Raw genomic sequence first — 13,118 nt, forward strand, 5'->3', positions numbered from 1 at the left:
ATGTAAAGTGAGGTATTTTCATGCGTATTTGATCATAATCAGCTAAACCGGTTATAAATATAATAGCGAGTTGTTAATTTACTGTGTTCTGTGTAGTCAGACTGTTAGCATTATATTTCTCGTTATATCATGAAATTCTATAAATATATCAGTGTATAAGTGTAGAATTACACAAATTGTGTGTGTGCGCGCGTGCATGCAAGTGCATTTTGCATCCAAAAAAATTGTTTTTAAATTACATATTAGGCCATTATTAGTTTAAAAAAAAAAATAGAAGATAACATTCATTTCTGTTAAGGGGTTAATATCTTCAAAATTTTGTAAAAAGTTATTTATTTTTCAGGTAGCATCTTTCAAAATTAAGAACAGAGCTTTTGTTCCACCTCCAAATAAATCTTTTACATGATTTCCTCACTCAAAATTCAAACCTAACAAGATCTCATGAAGCAGTTTCATTTTTTCAAATTTAAGAACTCATTTTTTTAACTGTTAAAAAACCTGTTGAAAACAGGTTTTTGTAGAAATCTAGTTAATTATAAACATTGGAAAGGATAAAATAAAAACTACAAATGAATCGAACATGTTAAATAACATCATGTTAAAACATGATGTTATTTAACATATAAGTTATTAATATATATATATATGTGTGTGTCAAATAAGAAGAATTGTTATCACAAAATCTACTTACTTTACACTTTGTTCATTATCAACAGTCACAGTTTTATTGTTCAACACAAGTCGTTCCATCCCATCAACTAAGGACTGTTCATCTACACAGTTCTCATTACTTAAGGAAGATTTATTGTTCTGCTGTTGCTGCTTCTGTTCTTTATTATCTTTAACAGCATCGACAGGTGTTGAAGAAGATGTAGGCCCAACATTAGTGACTATAGGACTACTAATGTTGGCTGTACTATTTCCATTACCACAATTGCCAGTTTTCTTCATCATCTGAGAAATATAACAGAACAAAGGTGAAATAAAACTAATTTAATAGACAACAAATCAAGACTTAGAAACAGATAAAAATCATTACCATATCAAAAAAAATTTAGACATTAGAAATAACATTTATGAAAAAAAGGTTTATGAATTATTCAATTTTAATTGAAAATCTAATCTTTCTTACGTATAAGGCAAAGTTTTTTTCTGTATTTGATAGTCAATTTTAAAAGACATAACTAGTTGACGATAAGTTAACAATGCTTTAACAAGGTTTGCTTGTCATAACACATACCTTTTGAACAAAGTTTCAAATATCTATTGTATGGTTTCTTCATTCTATAACAACTAAAAGATATACAAAGCATTTTTAACATCTTAAAAATATGTCCTTGCACTTTTTTTGTACACTGAATTCAGTTTTATGGTTTTTTCTTTTATTGTTAACCGAAAATTTACGCTTAATGTTTTTACTTATAACTTCATCCTGAAATTCTAACACATCAAAAAATTTACTTACAGAAATATACATTCAAATGCAATGTGTCCAAGAAGCCCCTGTAATCCTACTCTTGTAATTAACATGATGCAGCTATTTTGAAAGTCGTGCAGTATTCGATCGGTAAGAAACAGTTTCTTTACTGTTGTCGGTAACCCTCAGTTGGACTCTCAGGATCACACAGGACACTAATCTGCTCTTATGTTTCAGGTGAAAATCCATGTCGTCACACGAGAATGAAGTTTCAGAGGAGCAGTTGGTGGCATGTATTCATATGCAATGATGACACACAGGACAAAAAATGCCACAAGTAATGAATGTGCTCTTACAAGACTTCACCTGGTAAAGCAAAAACGCTGAACCAGAAGATAAGTGCATTTCATCCAGCAGTGTTAATGATACGCCATGTAGCAAACAAGACAATGCAAGGGCAAACATGTATAACTATCACAAATTCGAGTGTCTCAAATTGAATACACTCATAAACAAGCTGAACATAGTGTACAACAGTCAACAATATAAGATCAACCCTTTATCCTTTATTAACACAAAAAATTTGGTCTTTCAAACAAATGTATTCAAATGAATATATAATTTATCGCAGTTCACGAGCCAGGAATGTAGCGTATAAGATAGAAAGGTATATAATATATCACGATGTAGGCTGCAATGAAATCACAGTATTTGCTCAAAACATATTTTAAAAAAATAGATGAATGGCAATTCTTAAATGCAAATGTTAGAAAAATTGTTTAATACCTCGACTTCAAGAAAGGATATAATGAAACGTGTCTGGATACTGAAAGATAAAGAAAGGTACATCGGCTCATTTTATTCTTTGAGTACATCATTTCCTAAATGAACAATTTCCAGGCTGCTGGATCGGCCACAGTTCATAAGCTCATAAGCATTAGCACCCCGCTGCAACAGCCACTAACCTTGCCACACCCAATGACTTATTGTGAGGAACAATCAAGGCCTATGTGTCTCGATGTCAATATGCAACAAGTGAAGAATTGTATAAAAGTATGGAGAAAGCCTTTCGAACTGGAGCTGCTTCACAATATGTCAAGGAAAATAAAACACATAGTTCTTCTGTGCATTCAGCACAACAGTGTACACACACATCCATTGGATAAATAATCCAAAAGTAGAATTGTATATAAATGTTCAAAATTAGTATTGAGTTTGCAATGTATGTGTCTAGGGATACAGGGGAAATACTGCACATTAAATTAACCCTTTAATCACTGGTTTTTAATAACCCGAATAACAGTCTCAGTTTAATTTTTATGTGAAAATTAATTAGTTACTGATTTCAGTTTATTTTACAGTTGATTCATTGTCAAAAAACCTCTGAAATTAACTACAAGTGGTTCTTCAGGTGGGAAAATTGTCACTAGGCTCAATACATTTCTAAAAATATGGGCTCTATTGTTTCACAAATAGGATCATAATATCATATTCCTCATAGTCAAAAAATATTGTGAAACCTTTTTCATAAGAGACAATTTGAAGGAAGCAAAACCCATTACTTTAACTTACGTTATTACATTAAATAAAGGGTGGATGATCCACCCTTTTCTGTTGCAAAAAATATGACACCAGGCAGCAGCTTTTCCTTTGGCACAGTTTTACAATTGAGGACGACATAGTCGCATCTTTGTTCCATCAGCAAGCACACAACAATATCACAGTGATTCGCTATTTGTCATTGCCCATAGTGCGAAGCAATAATTTTTGGTGCCTTTCTCTTCAATGATTGTGCTGGATGGCATGCCAGAGTAAAGAGGAATCTTATCAGTATTTCTGATTTGCCCTACGAAGTAATCATGTTCCTATCTCAGTCTTATAACATGTCGCTGAAACTCAAACAACTTCTTCTCATACATTGCTGGAAGATGCTGAGCAAGAGATGTTGACATCACAGCCAAGTTCATCGCGTCACATCATCCTTGTACAATAGTCAGAGCTGGTTTTAAACTGTACACGGTGCCTGTACCAATTCTTGTCCTTTAATTCAGTTCTTAAGTTTCTCGTGCACAAATGCCACAACTTCCATTTCAATATTTTCAAAATGTCCACTCTGTAGGCCACTGAAACCTTTCCTACTTGACTGAAAAATTTTCAGATGTTCTTTGTTCTTTTACCACTTACAAACATTAACTTCTGTGACTCCATACTTCCACAATGCCACACAATTATTAGTTGCATGCCAAACAACCATGATGTAATGTTGTTCAATAAAGAAAAGAAAAACTCCACATCAAATGCCACAAAAGCAAGACAATGCCATACAACTAGGCCCGAAATTGTGACAAAATCTTCATCTTGATTCACGAATGAATGGTACTTCTGAAACCTCACTAGGATTTTACGGTTGCACATAATACATCGATATAAAAAAGAAAACAACACGAGGGGTTAGGTTCCATTTGGCGGTCTGGCCATCAAATGATGTAAAAAATGTTTGAATAAATATTGAAAGAGATTGGATTGATCATCGCAACTAAGTCAACTATTACTCAACAGTTCCTTCACTTCCACATGAAAAAGGTTTCTGGGTAAAAATCCTGGTTTCAAAAAATCTTACGAATCTTTCTGACCGGTCACTCATACTTTACATCTGCTAGTAAATATTTTTTAACACCGCAATTTTGAAAATAAATTCAATTTTAACCATATTAAAAATAAATAGTATTTAAATTCCCAAAACTGCGAGGAAAATCTACAGAAAATTAGGTAGATATAAAAATATTTTTAAAAACTATAAAAGTAAAGAATATAAGAAAACAACTCACCTGTAGCGATCCAGAACGATGGCAGTGCACGCGTGCTGTGCGATCAAATATATTTTCAGAATGCGTGCTAGTTATACTTTCATGACTATCCCATCGTTCAGGCGATTCAATATTTTCACACGTCTCTGATAATGAAGTATCTAATTCTTGTTCTAATGCGCGTCTCTTACGTACCAATAACTGTGGCATACCTAGAAAAAAAAAATATTTTAAAAGAGTAAAGACTCTTCTCATAAAACCATAAAACCCTAACAATGACTGTTTTCATTAGCTACTACTGAGATGTCTAAAAGCCTGTTTAACTTGACTGAAATGATAAAACTAATCAGCTAGAACAAATATTATATCCTATAATGTGAATAACAGAGAGGAAATAGAAAATATGTTAAGAATAAATTAAAAAAACTCAACATACTGAGTAGGATAAAACTGGAGTAGATTAATATTACAGTAACACATGTCCACTTCACAACCGGTAGGGAAAATTATCACAATAATTCCACATCAAGTTCCTAAGGGTTACTGGATAGAAATTACTGAATAGTCGGATAATCATTAACATTATTCACTGTTTTAAATAGAAGACTGGCAAGAGGGTAGTCAACATTTCATTTCTAACAGCGTTCAACGCTAGAGTAATACGTAAGTCACAAGATACCACTTGTTAAAGATATTTAATTTTAAAACGACTTGATCACCATTTTTGAGCAAGATCATATGAATAAGCTGGGTATTTCATACAATTCTATATTTTAAAAGGATCTCCAAAAGGCTTCGCAGATAATTAGGACCTATCAAATACAAAAACATAATTCCTAAATTGTTGAAGAAGTATATTCCAGAACCATCCAGATATCCCGTGCAGCTTTCTATTCAGAGCTTATTAAGCATCTACATCCCTTTTTCATGTAGGAAGTATACTTGTTTCTATAGCTTGTTAAAATCATGAATCACCAAGGCAGAATGTTCTGTTAATTATAGCCAGAAAATAGAACACCAGCCAGGCACAGTATTCAGGAGGATCATAAAAAATATACTTTTTGGCTTGACCATAAGCTGCACGGGAAATCAAGCACTAACAATTTGTGTTTCTTCAAATATTTAAACACTGAGGAAAACACAGCAAAGCACTCTGAACTTAAATGCACATCTAAACACTGTTAGCAATATACATTCCCAATGGTTCTCCAGGACTTTAAATGTTGGTCACACCCGATGATGATGATAACGTGCACAGCTGTTCAACGATGGGCAGACAACATGCCAGGTAAAACGTATTCCATATGAGCCAGGACTTACAACATTCCAGGACATACAATATTCTTTATGCTAAATGAGGCATTAACTACATCTAGGAGGAAGGTATCCTCAATGAACTTGCACAAAATTAAAAATTAAACCTGATCAGAAATGAGTACAATAAAAAACGAATGTCGAGCTACACAGAAAAAGACCGTTTAAGGTACTCATTGTATATCAACCAACATCTCTACCGGCTAAGCTACTCTGGTCAACAAATCATAGAAAAAAACTCCAATATATGTTCACATCACATACATATATCCATTATGAATGAATTGATATACGAAGGTGGATCAATAAATACAAAATAAAGAAAGGTGGCATTGTTGAGAAAAGTTTGGCATTACTACAGTATACTACCATCTATTTAACGATGCCGTACAGAAGCCAATTTGCATGAACTGCTGCTGCATCCACCATACTCACCCGACCTGGCTCCCTGTAACTTCTTTCTGTTCCCCGATATGAAAACATGGCTTACACAGAAAAATTTTGGCTCAAACAATGAGGTGCTCATCGAGACAGAAGCCTATTTTGAGGAGTCTGAAAAATCATATTTTTTAGAGGGTTTAAAAATGACAGGGATGTTGGAAGTGTATCCTCATGTAAGGAGATTATGTTGAAAAATAAAAAAATGTTTACTGAAAAACTTGCATTTTCATTCCTAACACAAGTACTTATTGATCCACCCTCGAATACTGCAGAGGTAGTAAATAAAATGATTACCTCTGGATGAAATTATTACCTCTGGAAGCACGATCCAATATATCAGCATCAGGATGGGAAGTGAGTAGATTTTTAAGAGCAGCAGAAGCACCCATTGAGATCATACGGTGTTTAGAATGGACAAGCGATCTCAACATAGGAACTGCACCGAGATCCCATAACGCTCTTTGATCTTGTGCACAACGAGCAGACAAATTCCATAACGTACCACAAGCATTACTAACGACAGTCAGACTAGGAGACTTGAGTTGGTGTAATAATAATGGTAAACAGTTCTGCTCCCTCAATATAGATCTACAATACAAATATAAGCATACATCATGATTTTATTGAACCGTTATTAAAATGATAACCGTACTAAGAAACATCTTAAAATATAAGATTCATCCTCTAACAATAACAATAATATTAGTAATATCAAAAATATCTTCATAATTAATGGAAATTATGTGAACAAATAGTGAATTTCAGAAAGTTTTGAACAAATAAGATTACATTAGAATATTTATTTGTTTTTGTTCTGACAAAAAAAACTCCAGAAGTAATAATCATGAAATAGAAATACTTCAGGAACTTCAATGTTTTATCTCTTTTTATATCAATTTTTTAATATCATATCTTGGTTTTAAAAACCAAGATGTAAATAAATCCTACTAAACCTGTTGGTAATTGTTTATTATTACGTACCATCTCTCTATTACATAAAAAATGAGAAAAACTACAGTTTTTTTTCATTATTCATAACAATTTTGAAGATTGGAACGATAACAAATTGTACTTTTCAGAATCGTACAACTGAGATTCAATAACTCAATAGTATTTTCATATTGCAATTAGTCTTTTCAGAATCGCATAGCTGAGAAGTGGCAGTGAAGATATTACATATATGAGCATCATGTGTAAATACTTCATTTTGAATATAAATTCAGCGACGTGCAGTACAAAATGATGTTTTTGGTTGATATTTGTGAAAATTTTGGCATTTTCATTTGGCCTTCAGTTTTCACATTAATGAGATTTTCATCTCTCAGTTTTCAGATGAATGAATTTGCTATTTTGATAGACTGTCATATGAATGAAAGCTTTCATATTTAGGTAATTATATGAACACCAACGATCACTAATTATTATGGCACCTATATGAATACATATAGGTACCATTATAATATAGTTAAGTAATACCTCAGCACCAAGGTTAGGTTCCAGCACTAAAATAAATAGTCATGTTTCCTCTGAACAAAATAGCCATTAACCCTGAATTATTTGTGCCTGATTATACTTTCCTCTGTCACATCGATTTCAGTTGTATCATGAGGCCCCCAGTTTTATATTATTTTGAATGTTACTGTGGATGCAGCAAATATTGCACACATAAAATTCTCCTCTACACAAGCCTGATGTTTTGATATTTTTAAAATGCTGCACAGAAAATCCTGTCGCAGTGATCGCAATAGGATTCAAAACAGCATAAACCAAAACATATTTCTTCACAGAAGGTACAATTATCAAACAACATATTTTAAAATTGTTGTGAAATTTATTTGTTTATTTGTTATCATAACTCACTTCTTACAGTGGAAGATGTTACTCGGTAGTATCATTCAGGTACCACAATTCAAACAGCTTCATACAGATGGCAAAACTCTATGTGAATTAAAAACCAATTTAGTTTCATTTAATCTTGCAAAACTACTTTAAAATCACATAAATATAGGTTTGCAATCGTGTGTAACTACAAGTTGTAAGCACAATCACAACTAAACAAGGTCATGACTCAACACAAAATGGAAATTGCATTAATAACAGGTGGAGAATCAATAAGAGTGGACTTGTAAATAACACAATGCATACTTATAATAGAGAAAGCTTGAATGACAAATAAAATTAATTTTAACACATTTATAATAGATATTTCAATTTAAAAATGTAATTATGTAATAGCTGATAATCGCTGACAACTTTGCTAGCCCAACTCAAAAGTATCTAAACGGCTTGGATTTCAACATCAAACTGTTTCAGAATAGTCAACATCTTATTTTCTTTTGTTTTTTCGGGGTGAAAAACACTTTGGTGTTATCAACTCCCAGGTACGATATTTGTTCTATAAAAAATTGGATGGTTAAAAATTTAATTAAAAAACGAATATCCCCAAAACGCAAAAATATATCTTCAAACTAAAAAGCCTGCTAAAAGCAAAATAACAATACAAAGATATATCACGTTATATATGTCAAGAAAAAAAAAACAATCTACATTACAGCAAATGGCATGAATATTCAAAACACACTACACTAATTTATATATCTGAATACACTAATTTATATATCTGAATACAAACAGACAGCTCTAAAAAATTTTAAAACAGTAGATAACAACACTTCACTATTCCCAAGAATTGTTTGCATGTTAGCCCCTAGTATAAATTAGTAATGCAATACTGTTACAATCCACAAGGATGCGGTGCACTGTCAGTCGACAGTTGCAGCGAACACAAATTGGCTGAGATCCAACAGAAGCACACAATGAATCTCACAAACAGGGTGTCAGAGTACACATCATTAATCGTTTATGGAATCTGAGCAAGCAAGAACATGCTTATATTTTGAGCTAATTATATGCAAGAGCTTTTAATGGCAGACAGTTCTGCAAAGAAAATACTGGTGTTGTTAGGAAGGCCAAACATGTGTGTTCTGTTATTAACAAAAAAAAAAGCCACAACAGAATTAACATTTCTAGAATCACCCGTATAAATTGTAACATCAGGATTCATGGTATTTTTAATATTGTAAAATTTGTTTTGTAAGACTACCGGATCTGTATTCTGTTTGTTATACTAACAAAGATCAAAGTAACTAATGTGAAAAGGCTGCCATGGAGTAACAGTAAAGGCTGGAGGTAACTGTATACTTAAGAGCAGAGAAAAGGCGTTGAGCTCCGATGCCTAGCGGAATAATAGATATCTGCTGTCCCTTGTATTGATTAACATGCTGGTTTGATAATACCATGAAAGGTTGGGAGAGTTGGTTGCGCTTTAATGCAAACCAAATAGGAGCTTCCATCCATCCTCGCCGACGAATAAGCTACACAGCATAGTCCAAGCGGGAATGGATCAGAGCTCAGCAGAATTGCAACATGAATACAAGATCGACCCCCCAACAGCCAACAGGTATCTTACAAAAAATGATTAATTATTGTGAAGGAAACGGATTGAGTGTTTAGATTACAGATATGTCATATTGATCTACGAAAATATAAGCTTACATTTAAATTTTTTGTGGTTTTATACATACTGCATTATTCTATGCAACCCTAGGAAAATGAGATAGTAATAGCGCATTAATTGAGAATAAACCAAATATTATTTTAATAATTACCTATAATCTTCACGTACAGCGATATGGCTTGATATGTTACGTAATATACCACCAGCACTTTCCACAATAGCCAGTGTTCTAGATGGAGCTTGAAAACTCAACATTTCAACTAGGTACTGCAATGCACCTTCCACTGAACATATCTCGACCTAAGACAAAAAATGAATACACCATTTCTGGAGGTAATATTTCATGAAATACATAAGATAAGAAATAGAGAGCACAAACATTTCAAAAGGATTACAAAGAGGAAATAGAAGATAAATGAAACAAATAACAAAAAATGAAAATAACTTTCAATGCTTACTTTAAACTGATCTTTCATTTCAACAAACTAAGGGAACTGGCATAGTGAAGATAGATCCAACTGTATGAATTATTACCCTTATTTTACACTTACTTATTTTCAAAGATACATTCCCCCACTCTACTCACTGTGACAGTGAACCTAAAACAAATGTGTGATATTTTCTCAAATAATTGTACATTAATATTATGCAAATAAAATTAATTATTTATTTACTACTCCTGTTACTTTGTATCACATATGTAACAAAATAATCTTCTATATGTGCATTTGTTACAGAAAACAAAATTATCACTATTATAAGAGCATGGATTCACTAATGCTTTCCACCTATCTGAACACATAAAGAACTGAAGGATAAACAAAAAAAATAAAGAGACAATAAAAACATGGGAAAAGTATTTTAAATGTTAAGTAGAAAAAAAAGAAAGAATTACAAAAAATTAAAGTAAACATAAAGCGAAATAAAAAGGGTGTATGTCACATAGGCATGCATGCACACTTATATACCTTGTTGAGGTTGCAGTGTGCAGATAAATTCCACAATGCAGATAGTATAGATTTAAGAGTTGATTCTTTTTTTGCTTCCATAGCAGCATGCATTAATGCTGAAACTGTTCCTACTTCTCTAAGCATAGCTTTACTGGAAGCATCAGCACGCCAGGATAGATTCCTCAAAACACTTGCTGTAACCTAAAAAAAAAAGAAAAGTCATTAATATGCACCCAATTCCCCAAATACGGATTGTTGCTGAATCAGATTAATTATTGCATATCAATGTATCAAGTTGATTATATGAAAGCATCCAAAGAATGGAAAATGCTGTTGCACAGGTCCATAATGCTCAGCTCTTAAACACATTGCTACTTCAGGCAAACCTAAAGTTTGATCCATACAAGGTGATAGTCATACAGTGACTAAAAAGAAATCGGATGAACCGAATTTCACCTTGCCAGGCTATTCTTCAAAATTCCTTGGATATACTCCAAGGTACCCTATTTTTTGTCAAAATGGCAAACTCGTGTTGCGCTATCAACTGATAAAGCTCATTTTCATCTAACCGGTCATGTTAAAAACAGAATTTTTGGTACAAAGCAGAAAATAGTTCTCCACAGCTCCATAAGCATCCTCTGCACTTTAACACATGACTGTTTGGAGCCCTGCAGCAGATTTTCAGCAATAGACTATGTACATTATTTTAAGAAGGAATATAAACTGTCAACTTAACAGAATATAAACTTCCAATCATTATATTAAACTGGAACTTAATAAATTTGGAGATCGAGTTAAATAGTTTCTATAAGTTGGTGCCACCCCTCACACACCTAGGTAATCCACAGATGTTCTAAAATGAATGTTTCTAAAGCGCCTAATCTCAAAAAGGAAACATTTTTTACCTGCATGTTCATTTGGCCTTACAGAATGTGATTTTTTTCTCTGTAGGTATCTGAAGGAATAAGTTTCAAACATAAGCCAAGGTCAATCAATGATGTAAAAGCTGCTAGCCGACAAGAAATCATTACAAAATTATCAGACATGTGAAAAATGCACAAATTCAGGATGAGTTTGCAATCTTGTGTATATAATGAAGGTCGGCATATGAGTATCATTTTTAAAACAAAGTAGCAGGTGTATTAAAAAAAAAAATAGTAACACCGTTCTTCTGGACTGTTAAACACTATTATTTACCTTTAATTAAATCTACTTTGTTCTTGTTTTTTAAAACCAGGATATAGATATATGTCAGTCCCTGTGTAATAAATTGTGAGTGAATAAGTGAGTTTCTTGTTTTGATAACCTGACACAAAAACACATCATTTAACAAACCACTTACACAAACAGTACAGGATAATTAATTATAGCTTGTCCAAGCTGAATTGGCACAGATCTGCTGTACATCAGATGCCTAACAAGCACGGGTTTATAATAGTACTCTATTAAATACAGTATCTATATGGTACCACTATTATTTACTCCATCAATGAACAAATTCACGTCTTGTTATCAGTTACTTATTTAATTCTGAGTTTATATATTATTAAATTAATAATTTATTTTTATTATTAATCATGACCCATTAATAATTTCCATTTGCCAACTATTTTTATTATTATGTCCAAGCGCGTTCGGATATTAATCCATCATCAGGAACATTTATGTGTTATGCATCATAATTATTTCTTTCACAAATTAATATATTAAATGAATTTTGAATTTTAAAAACAAAAATGATAAATACAAACAATTGATAGTAAAAAGATAAAAATAATGTCAACGTTGTTTGTCATGCTGGTATGAAGTTATCAATTGTTATGTGACAATTGTTAAAGATAACAATTGAGAATTTCATACTGACATGATGGACAACGTCGACATTATTTTTACCTTTTGACAAACTTGTTAAAAGGTAAAAAATTATTAACTTGTAAAAGAAATAATTATGATGTATAACACATAAATGTTCCTGACGATGGATTAATACCCAAAAGTGCTCGAACATAATAATAAAAATAGTTGATAAGTAGAAATTATTATATAATTAATTAATAATCTATTTCTTTATTAGATACTGGAATAGTTAGTTATGTTCTGCAATACTCAGACTAATCGGCTAACCCACTGGGTTGGTCTAGTGGTGAACACGTCTTCCCAAATCAGCTGATTTGGAAGTCGAGAGTTCCAGCATTCAAGTCCTAGTAAAGCCAGTTATTTTTACACGGACTTGAATACTAGAGAACGTGGATACCGGTGTTTTTTGGTGGTTGGGTTTAATTAACCACACATCTCAGGTATGGTCAAACTGAGAATGTACAAGACTACACTTCATTCACACTCATACATATCATCCTCATTCATCCTCTGAAGTATCTAAACGGTAGTTACCAGAGGCTAAACAGGAAAAAGAAAGAAAAGACTAATGGGCTGTACTGATTAGTGTTTAGCCCTAAAAGTATTCATTAATAGTTTTATAACTGTATAAAATATTCAAGCCAAACACGCACAAGATTAATGTCTACTGTTTATGCTACACTCTTCACCCTTTGTTCTGGGAGGGTGTACACACCCCACTTTTCAGACCATTCATCACGGATATGAAAAAATTGGCAAAAACATCAAATTTTTAATTTGAAGCTATGATTTTCATATAATCTTACATATCACCA

General features: G+C 32.6%; 1 protein-coding gene across 8 annotated transcripts in view; it reads right to left on the minus strand.

Annotated features, from left to right (window-relative positions):
* LOC142330508 (uncharacterized) overlaps window positions 1–13,118 on the minus strand; it is a 235,892-nt gene that overhangs the window by 55,920 nt on the left and 166,854 nt on the right. For all 8 annotated transcript variants that reach the window (XM_075375821.1, XM_075375820.1, XM_075375822.1 and 5 more), the window contains 5 exons: window positions 10,465–10,647; window positions 9,648–9,796; window positions 6,293–6,567; window positions 4,246–4,436; window positions 692–954 (listed from right to left, as the gene is read on the minus strand). In XM_075375821.1, the coding sequence (XP_075231936.1) occupies window positions 692–954; window positions 4,246–4,436; window positions 6,293–6,567; window positions 9,648–9,796; window positions 10,465–10,647 (1,061 nt within the window). The remainder of the gene's footprint in view (window positions 1–691; window positions 955–4,245; window positions 4,437–6,292; window positions 6,568–9,647; window positions 9,797–10,464; window positions 10,648–13,118) is intronic.

Source organism: Lycorma delicatula, chromosome 9 (genome assembly GCF_047948215.1).
Source record: "Lycorma delicatula isolate Av1 chromosome 9, ASM4794821v1, whole genome shotgun sequence".
Classification (NCBI taxonomy): domain Eukaryota; kingdom Metazoa; phylum Arthropoda; class Insecta; order Hemiptera; family Fulgoridae; genus Lycorma; species Lycorma delicatula.